Below are 20,300 nucleotides of genomic sequence, written 5' to 3' on the forward strand. Positions count from 1 at the left end.
GTAAAGCCTTCTCCCTCAGCTACTCTAGCGTGTGTTTTGTTGATTTTGAGAGCAGTGACAGGCGCAGCGGTTGTGTGTATGTTTGTATAAGATAAAGGAGAAAAAAAAACTGTGTGTGCATTTAAACCAATACAGCACAACATAAGTGACTTCAGACACCCTGAGGTAGACACAACAACACAACACAAAGACACAGCCGTAACACATCACAGAGTCAGCAGTCCCTAGAGACGCTGTGGCTAAATGAGAGCATGTGACTGAGTGTTTGCATCCCGCGTCAGGCTCCTCTGTTATCACAAGCCTGGCTGTAACATAATCAAAAACTGTTGCTTTACTTCAGTGTCAGATCTGGATCCCAAACACTTTGAATCACTGACAAACACACATGCGTGGAGACACGCGTGTGTCTGGTGCAGTGCTGGAAGCCAGCCAGCGCTGCTTTGTCATTGAAAGCAGTTTATTGTGGCAGACACACTGCCTTTCTCCACTCTTTCTCCCCCTCTCCTCGTCTGATTCACACGTCCTCTCGCGCTTTCATTTGAGCGTGGCGGTGGGTCATTTTCCACACGCTGCGTGGAGCGCGTAGCTCATCCTCTTACATTGGCAGCTCTGGTATTGCCTCAGCCTGAGCTCCAGATATCGGTTACATCAGCGTGTTTCTAGTAGTAGTAGTAAAGCAGAGTCCTGACAGCCAGGAGGTGTGCAGGGACGAAGGTGCGATGAATCACAGAGGGATCTGAAAAAAAAGTGTTTTTGTCTTATTATAAGTAGAAATTGTCTTATTTTACTCAATACAAGCAACATTTACCTGACCAGTCCAGAAAAATAGAATAGAATAGAATTTTATTGTCATTGTAACAAGTACAACGAAATTGAAGTCACAGCAGCAATCAAGAAAACAAAAGTAAGAAAGTGTATAGAAAGTGCAAAAAGGTCCACAAGAAAATAGATGATGACAGCTTGTCCATCATTCTCCAGTTCAGCCAGCCTCCACCTCCACAGGGTCCAGGACTGAGCTTCTTCAGCAGTCTGTTCAGTCTCTGTCTCCTGGATCCTGTCTGTTCACAGCAGCTGAAGTTCTACCAATGTGGCATTAGTGTCTGCGCTGTTAGCCATGTCTGTGAATAGCATGATGCTACTTTGCCTTCTCGTATTCCCTCTGTTGCTGGGTTAGCTAGCTTGCCCATCTTATTGGAGATAGATCTTGTGTTCCCAATAACGATGGATGGAAGGACAGGTCCATGTCGTCACTTCTGAGCTCACACCTGAGAACCAGCACGTCGTCCTCACCTCCTTCTCCTCACCTTGTGGGAAACATCAGGCCTTACACCAGTTAGCATTGACATGCTACAGGCTGCTAACTGCTAAGTTCACATGTTAACAATGCAGCCATGGTTACATGTAGGATCTCCAAGCAAACACAGGGGGAAAAGTAGTAAAAATATCGCTGAAACCACAAAAAGTTTGGTGTCCATGACCAGCAAATAAGTCATACAAAGTAATGATCCATTCAAAATACAAAGATTACGAAAAAAAAGATGAAAAAATTACAAGAAACGGACAAAGAAGAGAGAGCTGCTGCAAAAGGCAGCCATAGCCAACAGGGAGGCGCCTAGCAACCTAAAACCTAAAAATGAGGGTAAACCTAAAAACCTTTTAACCTAAAAAATGTCTTGTTTCAAGTTATTTAAAGACAGAAATGAGGTCTGAAGTGCTTGTAATGGGTAAAAAAAATCTGCCAATGGAACAAGAAAAGTTTGCTTGAAACTAGAATAATGTCTTAATACAAGTAACTTTTCTCTTGGTCCATCGGTGGATTTTTTTTAAACTTGTGAAGCAATTCACTCCTAATTTTTGTTTTTAAACAACTTAAAATAAGTCATTTTTCTGGACTGGTTAGATGAATGTGGCTCTACTATGACTCTATATTTTTGAAAATAAGACAAAAACACTTGATAAGATTTTGCAGTTCTCATTTTGGCTTTCTCCCTTTGGATTCATTACATCAGTACAGATCCTGCACTAAGTGATGCCATGGTGAAATTTTATCCATCTGTGCCACAGAGAGAAAAACATTTTCAGCCAATAAAACCAACAGCAAGAAACAGATTTGCCACAGCAGGGTTCACATGTTGAAGAAAAAGAGGTTATTATCCAGAATAGCACGTTTTTGGATTGTCAACAATCACGCTGAAAATAAATCTTTCCAGAAGCTATAAAAGTTGTTCCAGTGGCTTCAGATTTCTTAACTTCTAAACAAATATTGCTGTTTTCTGTTTTTCCTTCACAACAAAATGTTTCTTGTCTCTCCAACCTGTGAGCTCAGTTGTGGTCAAACACTTAATTCAGCCATTTTTTCGGTTGTCAGATCTGCTGTCACAGTTTCAGTTTCCAAACCTGGGTGTCAAACCAGAAATCTCCCCAATGAACTCACAAAGCCCAGTAACAGATCGTCTCATGTTAACCAACAGCCTTCTTTAAACCAGTGCGGCAGATTGCTCAGTATTAATCCTCTTAGACCCCGGTGCCGGCTTTGACACCTTTTGTTTTCTGCTGAGATTGGGAGCTTTTCACTCTGGAGGAGCTCTTCATCTCTTATTAGAGTGCCTTCTTCCTCATAAATAAGAGATCATGACTCTGCTCAGCTGCCGTCACATGTGGGATGTCACAAGGCTCAATTCTAACTGAGTGGACATGCCTGAAAGCCAAAGACACTGTTTCCATTTTACCCTGAATGTCTCAGTATGTTAAATGGACAAATCTCAGCTCTACTTTTTGGTTAGGTTTTAAGCAGTAATGTGACCCAGTGGTTTGTTTTTTCTTTAACGTAGAGCACACACGATTTATTCCATATTCAATGTTTGGGTCTGACTTCGTTTAAATTAGCTTAACTACACTGTGGAGATAATTCTGTCTGCCTAGCTTCATTGCTGGTTGCCGACCAGCTTCTCTATAAAGATTTCTTGGTTCCCCCTGCCTCATGCACTTATTCCAACATGTACCTCATACAACCCCAATTCAATAAGGAGGGACCATATCCTTTTAAGTCAATGAAAGTTTAATGGTTGGGATATTCTGAAGCAACTCCCCTGCTGAGTCGTGACTGCTCTCGTCAAAAGATTTTTATTTCTGCATTCAGTGAGTTATTTTTGGTGGTATGACTTTGAGAGCTCCCTGCCCCTCCATGTGCGAAAGCCTGGAGAAGGGAGAGCATACCTCAGTTTGCTCTCATGTGCATATTTCATAAGCTAAGGCAGGGAGAGCAGCAGCGAAGCTCCCCAGGGAAAGCAGAGCGAGCATCAGTGTTTGCACTGGCATCACGATTTGGGTAGTTACGCGGATGTGCGGCCATATTGGAGGTACACAAACCCATATATTGAACGGATGGAGATAGAAGTGCAGTAAAATATGATTTTAAGATATCTTATCCGCCAACAAGTGTGGAAAAATGCACGGAGCACAGTAAACCTCTTTATTAAAGACTCAGCCAGCAAGAAAAAGAAAGATATTTTGAGAAATTACGCCAAGTAAACGGGAGCAACCCACACAAGGAGCTAGCATCCTTATCATCATCTACCCAAAGATATGAAAACAAAGATGTTACTACTATAATTTTCATGGAAGAGGAGGTCCACAGAATAAATGATGTTCTTTTGAGAGAGGCTCACTTTGAAAAAGCCCCTGAAAGACTATCGAGTTTTACTTATGTACTATTAATCCTTGAATAACCTCTTAATCAAAGTTATACTCTATCCAAATATATTTAAGTGTGGTTTTAAGATGCCATGGACAAAGAACACGACCAACCTGACAGGAAATGCTGTGAACAGACTCAAATGTTGAGGTTAATGACAGAGCCTTGGAAGTCCTGATGTAGCTTAGCCAGCCACAGTGTTCTCCACAGTTTACACTCCTTACCCCGATCTGGGATAATTTAGGTAGTCAAAAGCTTATGAAATGTATTTTCTCAGTCCAACCGATTAGTGCAGCAAAGAACATGGCAATGATATACTGTTTTGTACAACAAAAATCCTTTTTACCTGCAAGCTCAATGCTGTTCTTTTTTGAGAGTGCCTCCAACATGATCAAGCTCGAGTTGATTACGCCATGAGTGGGGTGGAAGTCGGCCAGTGGTAGGAGAAGTTAAAGTAACTCTTTGCTCAGCTTCTTTAAACAAAAAAAGTGTATGTTGACCAACCATTAAGTCCATTTATTTGGCTTCACTAAACAGAATCTTGGATTAACATATTTAGCCTATACATGCCTGTTCTGGTGACGCATTGCTCACTGCAAAGAAATAAAATCTTATAATAATGATAAATAATAATAATAATAATAATAATGATACATTTTATTTGGAGGTGCCTTTCATGACACCCGAGGCCACCTTACAACAAAAGATAAAAACAACATTGTAAAACAATCAAGTGTGTATCAAGTGTTTTTGTCTTATTTTGGGTAGAAAATGTCTTATTAGACTTTATATGAGCCACATTCAACCTGACCAGTCCAGAAAAATTTCTTGTTTTAAGTAATTTAAAGACAAATATGAGGTCTGAATTGCTTGGAACAAGTTAAGAATCTGCCAATGGAACAAGAAAAATCAACTTTCAAGTTTCAAGCATCCATTGGCGGATTATTTTTATCTGTTACAAGCAATTCAGGACTATTTTTTTAATGACTTAAAACAAGAAATTTTCCTGGACTGACTAGTTGAATGTGGCTAATATCCAGTATAATAAGACAATTTAACGTAAAATAAGACAAAAGCACTTGATTAGATTTTAGTTTTTTTGCACTGCTCAAGTTTCTCTAGTGAGTTTGGGCAGATACAGCCAACATACTACTTTACCTTTAACTTCTAGATGGAACTGTACATTACTTTTAATATGTCCTCTGTGCATGTTTACATTTGGGTAGCAGAGTTTTTTATACATGTAGCAGTAGATATTTACTGGATGGTTGAGTTACAGCTCACACAACATCCAACACTTTAAAAAATTAATATTAATCTAGGCTTATCAACTTAATGCTCACATCCCTGGTCAATGGTTCACTTCCACACGCTGATAGAGCTGACTTTTCCTGCAGTTTGCCCCTCTGTTCTTTTGAATGGAGTACCGTTGTAGTAATGTAATGATAAATGAGTTTTAGTCTGGTAGAAAAGCAAAAAGTTACACAGTGTTTGTTGTTTGTTATGTATGTTACAGGAATCTGCTTCAGATTGAAGTGCCGCTGCCTGCTCTTGATCTGTCAACAACGAGCGCTCATCTCCTGCTGTAAACTGCATCAAACAGAGTCAGTGATGGAGTTTAATGGGTGTTTATGCTAGGTAAACAGTGATAGAGAACAGATCTCAGGGAACCCTGCAGTCCTGTCAGTTCATTAGAGGGGAAATTGGATGCTCCTCACACACATGAACACAGAGGGCACACACAGCTCACAGTGAAGCACACATATCCTTCAGCTCTTTAACCCGGTTTGTTCCTTTTGTCAGCTGAGGCTTGGCACATGATGGCACAATTGTTTTTTATCTTTGTCACGCTGCATATTCTAATCATTCTTCCACTGCTGAGGCTTTAGTATGGGAATATGATGAGGGTTGATATCAGGAAATTAGAGGCAGTTTGACTTTACTGCAGTTACTCATATGATCACAGAAGGTTTTGTTGCCTCCTGTTGCAGAAACACTGCAGCAGGACTAGCTTCAATGCTCCTTTGTTGTCTTGGACAGCATCTTAACTAATGCCCTGACATCCGACGTCATCAGAGGCTTGAAAAATGTGCCATGGCTTCTGTTTCTGCTGAAATCAATTCTTTTTTCTCCTCTCTGCTAATGGGTTTGTGTCCATTCTGCCTGCACTTAAGGCTGTGGTACTTTGTACTTTGTATTGAAAATAGCTTTTAAGGTTGATCAGTTGGTCAATACTGAGGACCTTTGGATGGCTGTCTCCCTCAGCTGGAGGGTCAAGCTGTGTCTGGATAAGACCCAGAGTGGGTTAATCACTTACTTTACAACCCACAGGCTTGCAGTGTTAATAATCACATGTGCTAACATTCACAGTAACACACCCACGAAGCCAGCACAAACACAACATGTACATGCACATTGCTCACATGCCCTCAGTAACCCTGGAGTGGTGACGTAATCATGAACTGAGCGTGACTCCGGATCTTCACTCTCTGGCTCTGGATACCTCCAGGTCTGTGGCTTTAACACTCCTCAGCTCAATCAAGAATGAGGCGCTGATTGAAGCTTTGACTGTGAAGTGACAGGATTTAATTTTTATTAGTTTTGTTTACAGATCGTTTCTTCAACATCTAAAGTAAACAGATTCTTAGTTTTCACATGCCGTAATATTTTCCACTGTCTCCAAAGTGGCTGCAGCAGATGCTCATGCCATGCTGGGAGGCAATCTGTTTGTGCTGTGTGCCGTGACTGTTTAGAGCGAGCTGAATAACCGTGTTCTGCCAAAGCTTGTTGAGTCACCTCGCTCCTTGTTTCCCTCCCTGTGTCTCTCTGTCTCAGGTGGTTCCAGAAAGTGGGTCGGTCAATGGCAAAGGCAAGGCACAGATGGATGAAACCCACACGGCAGCAGAGGAGGAGGATGAGGGGGAGGAAGGCCACATACCTCATACACCATCTCCCCACATCACCCACTCACTCACCCACAACCTGGCCTCGGACCAAGGCGGGCGGCCAGCGCTTGTCAAAAGAGAGCCTGGGCTCCAGCTGACCGATGCTGCACCTCACCAACATGTTTGCTCTTCTATGACTTTTCAGAACGGATCGTCTGATAACCTGACAAAACCTAACGGTGCTACCATGACCACTGGGTCACAGTCTCATCTGAAATCTGCTTTTAAAAGGACTATAACTGCATCAGAGCCTCAAAGGACTGTAATAGCTGCAACCCCAAAAGAAGGCTCTGAGAGTGGACTCAAGGTGCCTCAGGATGACACACCAGTTCCTCTGAAGAAGATCAAGCTGGAGGAGCCGTGGACGTGGATCCCTGAGCGGGCCTCCTCTAAGCTGAGCGATCTCGATGAAGTCTGCGAAGACCCGCTGTCCACGCTGGCAGCCGTCGTGTGTCTTTCTGTCACAGAGAGGAAGGGACTTGAAGAGGAACTTTTCAGCTCACGTTCTTCTATTCTTTGCTCCATTAAAAAAGAGCCGGCAGATTTGCACTTCATAAAAAAAGAGCCCCAAGACTTTAAGAACAACTTTTGTCAGAAAAGCACTCCTGTCAGCGTACAAAGGACTTCACAGCCTGTCAAAACTGAGCCTCCTCCAAGTGTCTTACAGCTGAGCGTGCAGTCTTTGGCTGAGAGGAGGAATCTTAGTTTTGAACAAGCTCTTGCTATTGAGGCCTTGACTGAACTGGCAGCTACACCTCAAAGCACCCCAGGCTCCATTAGAGCTGAGAATAAGTGTGAACATCCTGTTTCTACTTCTGCCCCATTTTCAACTTCTAACACAAATACAACCCTGCAAGGAGCCAAACCCACAGCAGCTATCCACTACAACAAAGTCTCCGTCATCAGCTCACCACTTCATCAGACATCAGTCATACGCCCTCCTGTGGCCAGACAAGGGAATGTCATCCAGTGCTCCAAGGGGTCCGGCTCAAACACAAAGCTTTCTCTGCAGGACCTCCTCGACGCCAGCTCAGATAGTGATAGAATGACAAGTAGGAAAGAAAACGGCTTTGGTTCTCACGACATCAAGTCAGAAAGCTGCTACAAAGATCCAAGCGACATGAAGTTCAGGAGAGATCATGATCGCTTTTGTGGGGATGACAAAGATAGGGTACTCAGTAGAACTGGGAGGAACAGGGATGAGGAGGAGGTGGCCGCTCAGCTGGCAGACCTCGCCTTCATCATCCAGTCCCGACACAACCAGCAGCTAGAGAATAACCCCCCTAAAGGAACACCTGTGTCCGCCATAAGATACAACTACAACTCACAGCTCCCCCCCAGCCAGAAAAAGACTCCCACGAGGAAACCGAAAACCACGCCTTCGAAGCCCAGAAAGAAGAAGATTAGTGATGGGGGAATCAATGGCAGGACCCCTCTATCAAAGCGCAAGCATAACGGAGAGATGTCACTCGGGAGCAGAGGCCAGAAGATTCTCCATCAGGGGAAATCAGGCCTCCACCACAAGAGGAACCTGTTTCTGCCTCAGGCTCAGATCGACCTGAAGAGGTACCTGGCTGAGGCTGAGGAGGAGAGGAGGCAGCTCATCCATCACAGTAGCACATACAATCCAACCCTCATAGGGGCACAGAATCTGAACTACAGCCCTAACACAAGGATCCACCACACTCCAGGTCAGGAACCATGGTCCCTGTCAAATGGTTCAACCTATCACCACAGTCCGTGTAACGGTCACACCGCAGGAACGGGGCCAGAGTGTGAAAGGACTTTGTTATCTCAGGTAGCACAGCACGATGCTTTTCCCAACACCAGCCCAGTAAATACCACTTTCTCCAGCCACCCCTGTGGGCACAATGGCCTGGCTAACGGCTTCTCAGGAGCTCCGAGGTCCCCTCCTCTGAGCCAGCAGGGCTACTACAAGCTGGAGAGGTCAGGACCGATCACTGTCCTGTCCACGGCTACTGACGGGGACTCTGCAGAGTCAACTCCAATCAAGAACAATGTCAACAACTTTCTGGAGTCTCCTTTGAGCTTTCTGGATACCCCGACCAAGAACCTGCTCAATACTCCTTCCAAAAAACTGGCTGATCTTCCGAGCTGTCGATGTGTTGGTGAGTCGGTGCTACTTTAAATATTCAGAAAACTTTAGCATCTGCATTAGCATCACATGAGATTATCTGTGACTTAATCACACTGTATTCTTTTCACCTCAGAGTAAAACTCATTGTCTGTTTCGCTGCGATCCAAACACACACAAAAACACACACATGCACCCACAAGCTGTGTCCTAATTTAGAGGCCAATTCATGCAAAAGGAGGCCACATTTCTCTGCCTTATTTGGAGGTGGCTTTGGGATAATTTGTGGAGACTTGGTTAGCTGTTTTGAACTATTTGTTCTTCAAAATTTCAAGATGAGGGCCCACGAAATGACTTGTGTGTTTCAAATACATTAAAGCCTGTGGCTCTGGGATAAGGGAAATTGTATCCAACTATGATAAAACTCTTTGAGATTGATTGTTTTTGTCTCCTCTCTGCAGATCAAATCATTGAAAAGGAGGAAGGTCCTTACTATACTCACCTTGGGGCAGGTCCTAGTGTTGCTGCAGTGAGAGAGCTGATGGAGAACAGGTACAGTCACCGCTCTGTGTGTGTACACTGTCTACATGTGGGCGTCTTTACTTCCAAACAAGCTGTGAGGTTACTCGTCAACTACAGGCTGTGGCAGGGGAACAGGGCGGGTTCGCAGCAAAGAGTCTGTCACTAAAAGGAAGCATTGCTGAGCTAGCTCAACACATTCCCTCCTGTCTTAGCTGCACACATTTACACACAACACAACACACACAGCATGTTGAAACAGGAAACCCCTGGAGCTGAGGCGAGGGGCTGTAAACCAAGATGACAGGCTGTTTGAAACAAGTTGAGGTCCATCAGGGTCCAGCTGAAAGATGCACTTAACTGAAAAATGTCACTCTGCTTTCTTGTTCTTAATTAAAAACATTTTAAAGCTGCTGTGAGAAGTTGCAGACTGAAATTCAGACTGATGCTTTCTTATGAGTTATTAAAGCAGATGAACTGGTTCACAACATGCTGAGGAAACAGACCTTTTTACATTTCTGCTGTAAATATTAGCTGTGAGAAACACATTTAACAGTCAAAACAGTGGTTATGAAACATCACCTACACATGTAAAAAATCAGCAAAAATGTTACACGTTCATTTTGTTGTTCAGACTCAGCATTAGTGCTTTAAAACATATAAATACACCTGATGCTGATTAAAGCTGCGTGCTGTCATGTCTCTATGATGAACATCTGTGTGTTTTAATGTGTGTTTGTCACAGGTATGGTACCAAAGGGAATGCAGTACGGGTGGAAGTTGTTGTTTACACTGGGAAAGAAGGAAAGAGCTCCCAGGGGTGTCCAATAGCTAAATGGGTATGTAGCCAGTGTCTGGGTTTATGTTTGTGCTCTTTTGTTGTGAGTGTGCATCCTGTATGTTTAAGTGCCCTCTCAGATTCTTGTCCTCACCACAGCTATGCAAGCCCTCCCAAAATGTCACCAGAACCAAAAAGTCATTTTTCAAACACAGAAATGTCAAGGCTTACACCTAAATTTAACTTTTATTACACTGTTGTCCCAAACTGAATTCTCTTTTCAAAGCCATTCAACAATTAAAATTAGTTTTAGCTTATTCTGGTCTGCATTAACAATGTTTTGCCATCAAAACTCACATAGAGTCATGAGAGAATTATAAATAAATACAACTGGGTGTTGAAATAAGTGAAAAGGTGTAGGCTTCCAAGCCTTTTTTATGTAACCAATCTCTTAGGCAACCTTTAAACTGCTAAGCTACAGTAACACCAAAATGAAACAGATCAATGTTTTAAACATTTCATTTGAAAAAAGACAGATGATGACTCAAAATCTAAGGTTGGGAAAGTTTAAGCAAAGCTACATTTTGCCACACTTGTAGCCAGAAGACAAATTTTGATGAGATGTAAAGACAGTAACCCACCATCATTTACACAGTGGATAAGAGACATGCTCTATTTTATCAAATTAGAGAAGATAAAGTGTCAGGGGGTCAGGTGACAAGTTTTTACAGATATGGCAGCTGTTTTTAAATCATGTTGAGAGATAAAGCTCTGATTACTTTACAAATGGGTAACCTTTAAAGGTCCCATATTACGCTCCTTGTCTGCAGTTTCATATGGATCATTGATGTCTTCATGAAATGGTAGTAACATGTTTTGGTCCAAAAAGCCAATAAATCAAGCTCAGCAGCATTGTTTCCAGGCTCTCGTAGCCCCTCTGTTCAGAACGCTCTGATTTAGTGGGCGTGGCCTTCATATGTAAATGAGCCACCGCTGATACCGCCCCGCTCTTCCGCATCACTGAGAGCGGCGCCACAAGCTTAGAGTGCACAATGTTAGAAAACAGCGAAGCTCGTTTACCGTAACATTATAGGCTAAAACAACAGGCTAACCGCAGCTACAGTTAGCATCCTGAAGCTAACACAGAGACAGGGGACACTGAGGAAAAGCTCTTACATCTGCTCCACAGCACACAGCATTCAAAATACTCACATTTCCAGGGTCCCAGGTTTGTTGGTGGATGGTTGGTAAAGCAGTCGGCCGTGAAGTGACTAGCACACACATGCACAGTTTTACTGAGGGTAGCTGGCACATTTCCTTGTTAAATGAACTCTAGACACTTAGTCTTGTCTTCTTCTGAGATGGGAAGCTTGTGCATGGAACTATGAGGCTGTTTACAGCCAAAAACAAAGCAGTGAACTTTAGCATTCCCCCACAGATACCCCTGAACCCTCTCCCCGCTGCTGGAGAGATTTCTCTCCAGCAGCGGGGAGGGGGTTAAGGGGTATCAGCCCTGGTGGACCAATCAGGTCAGACTTGCTCCTGATTGGTCAAAATAGGGAATCGCTGACGTCGGCAAATCCCGGAAATTAATAATGTGATTTTTATATAATATGGGACCTTTACATTTTTTATATAAATGTTATCTTTATTTATCCCCCCCCCTTACTATTATTATTTTTGCTGTTGTGATTTTGTCTTCTTATTTGTTTATTATGCCCTTTGATATTGAGTGGCCTCCTCAATGTTACTGTGGGTGGGGGGTGGGAGTCAGGGGAACCTAATCATCTAATGTCATGAATTGTTCTATAAAAATCCTAAATAAACTTTGTTTAAAAAAAGGACAGAAAACTTCAACTTTTTGCACTAAACAAGTTGATTAAAGCCTGACAGCCACAAACTGAATTCTTTTCAAAAGGACTCAACATTACTCTTCATGTTTAAGACATTAAGATAAAGAAGATATTTAAAATAAATGAGAGGTACAGAAACCATCAAACCCTTTTTTCTGTGTGTTAATGTTTCAGTGTTGCTCTTGTTCTGGCAGGTGATCCGTCGTGGCAGCGTGGAGGAGAAGCTGCTGTGTTTGGTCCGTCAGCGGCCAGGGCACTACTGTGACACGGCCGTGCTGGTGATCCTCATCTTGGCCTGGGAGGGGATCCCTCGGCCGGTGGCGGACCATCTCTACAGCGAGCTCACGGAGACTCTCTTTAAGTACGGCTCCCCCACCAGCCGTCGGTGTGCCCTCAATGAAGAGTGAGTACCTCATCGTCTCTTTTTTATCAGTTACTCTCATCCATCCTGACTCTTTTTGACCCTTTATTCATCCTTTCTACAGTCGTACGTGTGCGTGCCAGGGTTTGGACCCAGACACCTGTGGAGCTTCGTTTTCCTTCGGCTGCTCCTGGAGCATGTACTTCAACGGCTGTAAATTTGCCCGCAGCAAAGTGCCACGCAAGTTTCGTCTGCTTGGAGACTACCCACAGGAGGTGAGGGATGGCTTTAAATAAATAATAGAGGATTCAATTAAATTGAGGTCTGTTGTTTCGTTAAATGAAATCGTGTTCAGTTCTGTTTCTTATCTGCAGCAACTTCAGGCTGATTTGATCAAATCTTTGTATCTCTGTGGCATATATTGAGTAATACACCCACATCATCCCAGATAAGATGCTTTCATGTTCATCCTAAAACTCATAACTTCTTATTTTACTTATAGGAGCATAAGATAGAGAGCAATCTTCAGAATCTTGCCACTGACCTCGCCCCACTGTACAAAAAACTGGCTCCTGAGGCCTTCCAAAACCAGGTAAGGAATATTAATCACCTAATAACATGACGTTCATCTCTTTCCAACTCGACAACAAACTAAACTCTTTGCATGAATTGTCCTTTCACCTCTCATAGGTGGAAAATGAGATGACAGGAGGGGACTGCCGGCTGGGCAGGAGAGAGGGACGTCCCTTCTCTGGGGTCACAGCCTGCGTGGATTTCTGTGCTCATGCTCACAAAGACACTCACAACATGAATAACGGCAGCACTGTGGTAAGCAAGCTAAGACTGTGCTGACAGTGTGTTGAGTCACACACCTAGCGCTTGGATGAACAACTATTTTTCTACTACCTTTTTTCTTTTAGGTTTGCACTTTAACGAAGGAAGACAACCGTGCAGTGCGAAACATACCAGAAGATGAGCAGCTTCACGTTCTACCACTTTACAGGATCTCTGACAGGGATGAGTTCGGACAGTTTGAGGGTCAGCTGGAAAAGATGAGAAGTGGTGCTCTGCAAGTTCTGTCTTCCTTCCCCAGAGAGGTGAGTGATCATTAAAGCAGAGTCCCCTCCCTGAGTTATGTTGGTGGTCTTTCAGGCTACTTACAAATTGAAGGGAACATATATATCGTTCAACAGTTATCAGAATTTTATAAATAAGGGATGTGTTTTGGTGTGTTTTCAGGTGCGTCTGCTGGCTGAGCCGGTGAAATCAGCCCGAAAGATTAGACAAGAAGCTCGTCAGAAAGCTCAGAAGAAGCTCGGTCTGACTCCTCTCACACCTGGAAAGGTGAAAAGTGAAACCCCCAACAAAGGTAACCAAGAAAGTCTCTACTCATATTACAATACATGTACATAATTAATACTTATACAAGGGCTGTCACTTTAACACGTTAATTAGATAAATTAATTATTCCGCAAATTAATGCATTATAAAAATTAACGTGATTAACTCATTGGCTGCCTCATTTTCATAGCATCTTGCACAATCTTTCAAGACCCAAGTAATATTGTTTTCTATGACTATGTAAACACCAAAACTACCTAAGAAGAGTGAACTCTCTTCTTTTATGTTTCTCTTCCTATTATTGATCCAAAAAACGGACAAAACATACTTTTTCTTATCGCGTTCATCTCAAGCCATCCATCTTTTTTGAATCTTTTGATCCTCTCCATGATCTCTGTCATCATTTCTCACGTCTTCCTCTCCAAACTACTGCGACACATCCTCAGTCGGAGCGTGAGCTGCTTGAACTTTTCTGACTTGCAGCATCTCGCTATTTTTTGTCATCTTACATCTTCTCCTCATATCCATGCTGAGCTCTCATCCGAAGAGCACACTGCTCTCACCCACAGTAGTTTACAAGCACGATTTTGATTGACAAGCTCCGCCAGACCCTGCCTCCATAGATGTCAATGGCAGCGAACACAGACATTTTAATATTGGCCAGTTGAAAAAAAAATTGGATTTATAAAATCTTCTCTTCTTCGTGTTTTCATTTGATTAGTCATGTACTACAATTTGGTAATGTCCTAGAATTAAAATTCTTTATTTCAGGACCTTAAGCAGACATTGAGATTGAAATGTGATTAATCAGATTAATTACAAATTCTGTAATTAATTCAATTAATTTTTTTATTGCCTAATATGTCAGTGTTTTTGAAATACTTGTATTTTACCCCATCCAAAACAGAGCCACAGGCCTTCTACAGCTCTTACAGACTTCCACAAAGACCTGCCAGCGTTGGAAGGTACCTACCAGAGAGGAACCAACCCAGCACTTACAACCAGAGCACCAGCAGCTACCCCCCTCTGGACGCAGGGGTCAGCCCACAGAAGGAGGTCATCTCTCCCAGCCACCATGGCCTGGCAGGCCTGCAGTTTGGACAGAACGGTGCAGCTCTTTATTATAAGACAGTAAGTGACACTGTGAATGGATACTCTCCATCATCCGGTGAGCACAGTGTTCTATCAGAACAAATACCTCGACATAACCCCCTTAGTGACTACCCCCATACCTTTAAAACTGAGCCCAACGAGGAGCACTGCTCTCCTCTGCGCAGACCCTCCCCCAGCGGGAGTGCTCCTCCTCCTTCCTCCTTCTCCCCTAGACCTACCTCTGAGGGCCTCTTCAGCAGGCTCAATGGACTCCACAGGGCTGACGGAGATTTCAGGGGCGAGGTCAAAGGTCACGACCTCCCTCTGCTCTCATCTCTCCCCCTTCCCCAGCAGACTCCCCCGCTCCCACCAGAGGAAGTCAAGCAGGAGGAAGTGTGGTCAGACAGCGAGCACAACTTCCTGGACCACAATATAGGTGGCGTCGCTGTGGCACCATCACATGGCTCCATTTTGATAGAGTGTGCCCGTCGGGAGCTCCACGCCACTACTCCTATCCTCCGCCCGAATCGCCACCACCCCACTCGCATCTCCCTGGTCTTCTACCAGCACAAGTCCTTAAACGAGCCGGGACACGGGATGGCCATGTGGGATGCAAAAATGGCCAGGCGTGAGCGCGAAAGGGAGGAGGAGGCAGAGAGGATGAGGATGGAGAACGGCAAAGGAGCTGGAGATGCAGAGCTGGAGGAGGAAACAGGGGAGGAGGAAGAGGAGGCAAAGAGGAAGATGAATGTCGCAACACGTCAAGCGTGGACTCTGCCGAGGGACAGCGTGATCACCATGTCCCCTTATGCTCTTACCCAAGTGACGGGTCCGTACAACCGCTGGACTTAGTCAACACGTTTTACACACACATGCACAAACACACACACACACACAGAAAACTCCTACACCTGTGCTTCTGCCTTACCTCAACTTCAAACTGCTACTCTCATTTTTACGTGGTTTTCATTGTGCTTTTCTAATACCTGTTTGTTTCACTTTGTCCTTCTTCTTCTCTGCCTTTGAGTGACGAGGAAGACCAAAGTTTGTTGGCTTTTTTAACTGTGAGTTTTGGTGTTTTTAATGTAAAGAGATGGTGCTTTGAAGCATTTTTAAACTGGTTTTTATATACATGATTAAGAACAAAAAAGATGTGATTATTTATTCTGATCAGAACGATTTCTATTTAATTCCTGGTGTAAGCCTGTTTACTGCAAGATTTCTATGATAACCTTCATTATGTGTCAGATTCTATGTTGTACAGTTGGATTTCGCTCTTTATTTTCAGCCGGTGGTTCTCTTTTCTTGAGAGGAGCCTCATTGGTTTTTTTTTACATTGGTGCCATTCTCACTGTAACCTTTGTCAAGCAAACTCACATCATGTAGAAAACAAGACTAATATTGTGCATATCTTTACTACAGATTGTCACATGTAGCATCGTGCTTTTCCTCCCGCTGCCTCTGACATCTGTCGGCAGGTCATTGAGGAAATTTACTTTTTGGTTTGTTGTTGTTTTTTGCTTCCTCTGTGTATAAGTGGGTTGTCTTTTATTCACAGCTATGTGTGGCATATTAAGAAGCACTTTTTTATTTACTTTCACTTGAAAAGGTCCCAACCCATAAGCCTGAACATGTATGTACAGATAGAGATATATATGACAGCTAAGCATGAACCCAGTTTGATATTTACAGTATTTCTCTTTTATTCGATTAAAAATGACATACATATCTCGAGAAATTCAGCATGATAGGAATTTGGAAATGCTGCAACAACAAAGTGCTTATCATTATTGGCACTTAAAAAATGTTCACCACCAGGAAAAGAAATTTAAAAGTCTTTCCTGAAGCACACATGTGATTGTAGGATTTCACAAACTTACTGTACATCGAAATGGTGCTAACAAGACATCTGTTTTTTAACAAAAATCACAAAGTGTCTGCAATGTCAACAGAATTTGCAAGTTTTTTGTGTCCATACTCTGAAAACAAATTATTCAACAGGTGCTGATTTATCAAACTTCTTCTTTTGCCTCTTTTTTGCTTGTGTTGGAAAACCACTCAAACATCACGCCCTGTTCAGTTGTTCTAAGTGGACCCTGGTGCTCAAGTCTTGGGAAGACTTTGTTTACACATCACTTTTTACAGGGTCTGAAAAGGAGGGTCATCTCCTAGAGAATCAAGATTTGTATTTTTTAATAATACCCATAAAAAAGAAGAGCTTCATTGTAAGAACTCATTTCATTACATGATCTTTCACACTAACGCTGGTGCCGGAGGAGCATCACACGTATGTCCTTTGCCCTTTGGTGCTACAAGATCAAGACGTCAGGGTTAAAACAGTACATCAATCTGACCTGATTAGCTGATCGGTGCTTGCATGGTGCTTTTCTAAACTCAGCACACACTGATCTGGCTATGATTCAGTTTTATAATTTATTTTGCAGACATCAGACTGAGACACGTTTGTAACTCACACGTCAAAAGCAAGTTAATGTGCAGATGTCCGTTGATTATTCAAATGTCTTCCACAGCTAACCAAACTCTGTCAATGCTCAAACATACACACAAGCTAAGTGAATGTACACCGTTTTTAAAAAAAGATAAATTTTTAGAAAGAACATTTCTGAACACGATATAGCTGCATTAGTAAATGTTTCTATTGTTGTAATGTGGACACTCTCAGTCCACATTGAAAGTCTCCAACGAGGAACTGACAACTAGCACCAGCATTAAAAAACCTGAAAAAAAAAAACTTTTATTGGTAGAAAAGTTGTAAATATGTATGTGAACCATATTGTTTTTACTGTACTGTTAATGGTGTTTAGACAATGGATGATCTTGCTTATTTTGAAACTGAATTACTGTATGTTGCTGAAAGTATATCCAGTTTAGACTTGAGAAGAGGCTAAATTTAGCATTCCTTTTATGGACGGCTGATCTCTTTTGGGATTGTGAAATAAAGTCATATTTATATTTTGGACCTGATCATGAATTCCTCTGACCTTATTTGTTGAGTTTGTGTGAGTGAGTGTGTGTGTGTGAGAGAGTTGTTCATTGAAATGTGTGTACTTACAGCCTGTTTTTATTCAAGCCAAAGCTGATTAGTTTTTTATACTCAAAGCAAAGCTCATATTAAGGGTAATTTTGATTCAAACATATCCAAAAAGCATTTGACTTTTCTTCCTCTCTGAGTTTCCCACACCAGCATACTGTATGACTCAGTGCTGAGGAATGTGTGATGAGTCATTTAGACTTTGTCCTCTTAATGTTCGGGCATGAATCATACCTCTTATGTGCAATTTGCGTCCAGAAGTGATAACTCTGTGACATTTTTTTCTTTTCAAATGTCACTAACTTTGAGGAGAAGATCATTTCCTAGTGACTCAGTAAACTGAGTACTTATTAAGCCAGTCTTAACTCAGGAGTGTTTCGGGAGTGTAGGTTTTTAGAGAATCTACATCCCATGATTATTACATCACAACCAAAAACTAATTGAGAAACAAGCATTGCAGGAAATGATTATGCTGAGTTCCACTGTGTCATACTGACTTGAATTTAGAGTATGTATGAAGAGTCAAGCATATGTATAGAAGCCCTGAGCAGAAATGCAGCTACATCTTAGTTATTTTGTCTTCCCACAATAAGGAGTTATTTACGCTTGTCTTTGACTTATTGATCTTATTGTGGGATTTTAAGTTTATTTTCATGTAATTACTAAATAATTTTCGGAAGCGTTATTTTGATAAAACATGGCAACGAACACAGCTGACATCCATAGTCACACACTTGCCCGCATTTATCAATCTTTTATCAATCTTGCAAGCAAATTGGAGCATATTTGGGTGTAAAAATGAGCTAACAGCAAACCCAGCAGCTGAAAACAATTTTAACTTAAAAAACAAGTTAATAATAAGTTACATAACTTAACTTAAATACAGGGTTATACATACTTCATTCGTGCTTTCTAATTCATCCATATCTAACTTCTGGGTATGTGAACCAAAAAATTAACCAATAAAATTAATTATTTACAGTCAGGTCCAAAAAGTGACAAATTTCTAGACTGATAAGAGCTGATCTGTGCATGGATGTGATTGTGCACCCATTTTTGGGGGGGTTGCACACACATTTGATAAATGTGGGCCATCTTATAGTAAGACATCAGTAAGCACATGTGCAGTTAGAAGTTAGAGGTTTATTTCTGAGTTTGTTTCTTTTTTCGTAGTTTGGAGGAAAGAGCAATAATCAACTAAGGTTAGGTTGAAATCCCAAGAGAAAATCTGAACCAAACTCTTTTTATCACTTAAAAAACTGAGTAAATAAAATGCATAATTGCATTTTGCAGCTAATGGCTTCCATACAAAGGCATATGTCCAGTAAGTGAAACTCTTTTAATATATTGTTTTCATTTTTTGAGGGGTCAAATTGGGCCGGAATGGAATGCTGTAGGCTGCTAAGTTTCTTCTAATTTATTTTCAGTTTAGCAGGGTTTGAAGTGTTGTCCTTTTTCTTTTTCTTTTTTTTTTTTGAACTTCTGTTTGTTGAGGTTTTTTCCTTTTTTACATACAAGTACAGAAATAATTAAAAGATATAAATATTTGCATCTGCTCACACATTCACAGTGTGGTATAAAGGCACATCCACATACACACATAAATCTGCACACATATATATATGTATTTACATATATGGATACACCAATACACACACAACACAACTGAACATACACTCATACATTAACATAAAAAGAGAGAAAAAAAAATTATAACAACGATAATAAAATTGAATTAAATAAATAAATGAATTATAGTTGAATAAATAAATAAGAATAAAATGCAATAAAAAGGATAATAAAAAAAAAAAAAAAACAAGAATAAGAGACCTAATTTTTCATGGGGTTGTTTTTGTTGTAATATTCTATAATTGGTTGCCATATTGAGTGAAACATGTCAATTTTTCCACTCAGGGTGAACTTAATTTTTTATTATTGTAAGTGTTTCATTACATCATTCATTAAAGTTTGATAAGCTGGGGGTTTTTTTGCTTCCAGTTCGGCAGAATCACTCTTCTTGCAAGCAGCATCACAAAACTTAGCACATTTTTCTGGTCACTCGACAAAGAAAGTTCCACCAAAGCTGTACCAACACCAAACACTGCAATAATTGGGTCTGGTTTAATTTGTTTCTGGAAAATTTCAGACAAACTTTGAAATATTTTGATCCAGAAGGTAGTGATATACGGACAGGACTAGCACATATGTGCCACTGAAGCTGGTGCTTGTTTACATAGATCACATAGTGGGTTTACAATAGGAAACATTTTAGAAAGTTTCAACTTTGATAGATGAAGTCTGTGTAAAACTTTGAATTGTAGCAGTCAGACAGATGAAGAGTGCACACGCTCCTGAGCCTTTGTCCATTGGATTTCTGTAATTTTCACAGCAAGGTCCTCTTGATTTAGTGCGGCTGAACAGTCCATTTGTGATAAGTTGTTATAAATCTTAGATATAGACCCTTTTCTTAATGGATCGGATAAGAGCACAGAGTTCATGACGTGTTGTTCTTTTTCTTACGGGAAACCTGTATTCTTTGAAGTCGCCCACCTCAAACTGGACTGAGGCGG

General features: G+C 41.6%; 1 protein-coding gene across 2 annotated transcripts in view; it reads left to right on the forward strand.

The window, feature by feature from the left end:
* tet1 (tet methylcytosine dioxygenase 1) overlaps positions 1 to 17,663 on the forward strand; it is a 40,916-nt gene extending 23,253 nt beyond the window's left edge. For both annotated transcript variants that reach the window (XM_074675545.1, XM_074675546.1), the window contains 10 exons: positions 6,530 to 8,768; positions 9,196 to 9,286; positions 9,999 to 10,092; positions 12,079 to 12,287; positions 12,370 to 12,520; positions 12,748 to 12,837; positions 12,936 to 13,073; positions 13,166 to 13,342; positions 13,485 to 13,614; positions 14,494 to 17,663. In XM_074675545.1, coding sequence (XP_074531646.1) covers positions 6,530 to 8,768; positions 9,196 to 9,286; positions 9,999 to 10,092; positions 12,079 to 12,287; positions 12,370 to 12,520; positions 12,748 to 12,837; positions 12,936 to 13,073; positions 13,166 to 13,342; positions 13,485 to 13,614; positions 14,494 to 15,530 — 4,356 coding nt within the window. In that variant the 3' untranslated portion in view covers positions 15,531 to 17,663. The remainder of the gene's footprint in view (positions 1 to 6,529; positions 8,769 to 9,195; positions 9,287 to 9,998; positions 10,093 to 12,078; positions 12,288 to 12,369; positions 12,521 to 12,747; positions 12,838 to 12,935; positions 13,074 to 13,165; positions 13,343 to 13,484; positions 13,615 to 14,493) is intronic.
* The last annotated feature ends 2,637 nt before the right edge of the window (positions 17,664 to 20,300 follow it).

Source organism: Halichoeres trimaculatus, unplaced genomic scaffold (assembly GCF_033239565.1).
Source record: "Halichoeres trimaculatus isolate MK-OKI-2021-1 unplaced genomic scaffold, fHalTri1.1 fHalTri1_scaffold_8, whole genome shotgun sequence".
In the NCBI taxonomy this organism is placed as follows: Eukaryota; Metazoa; Chordata; class Actinopteri; order Labriformes; family Labridae; genus Halichoeres; species Halichoeres trimaculatus.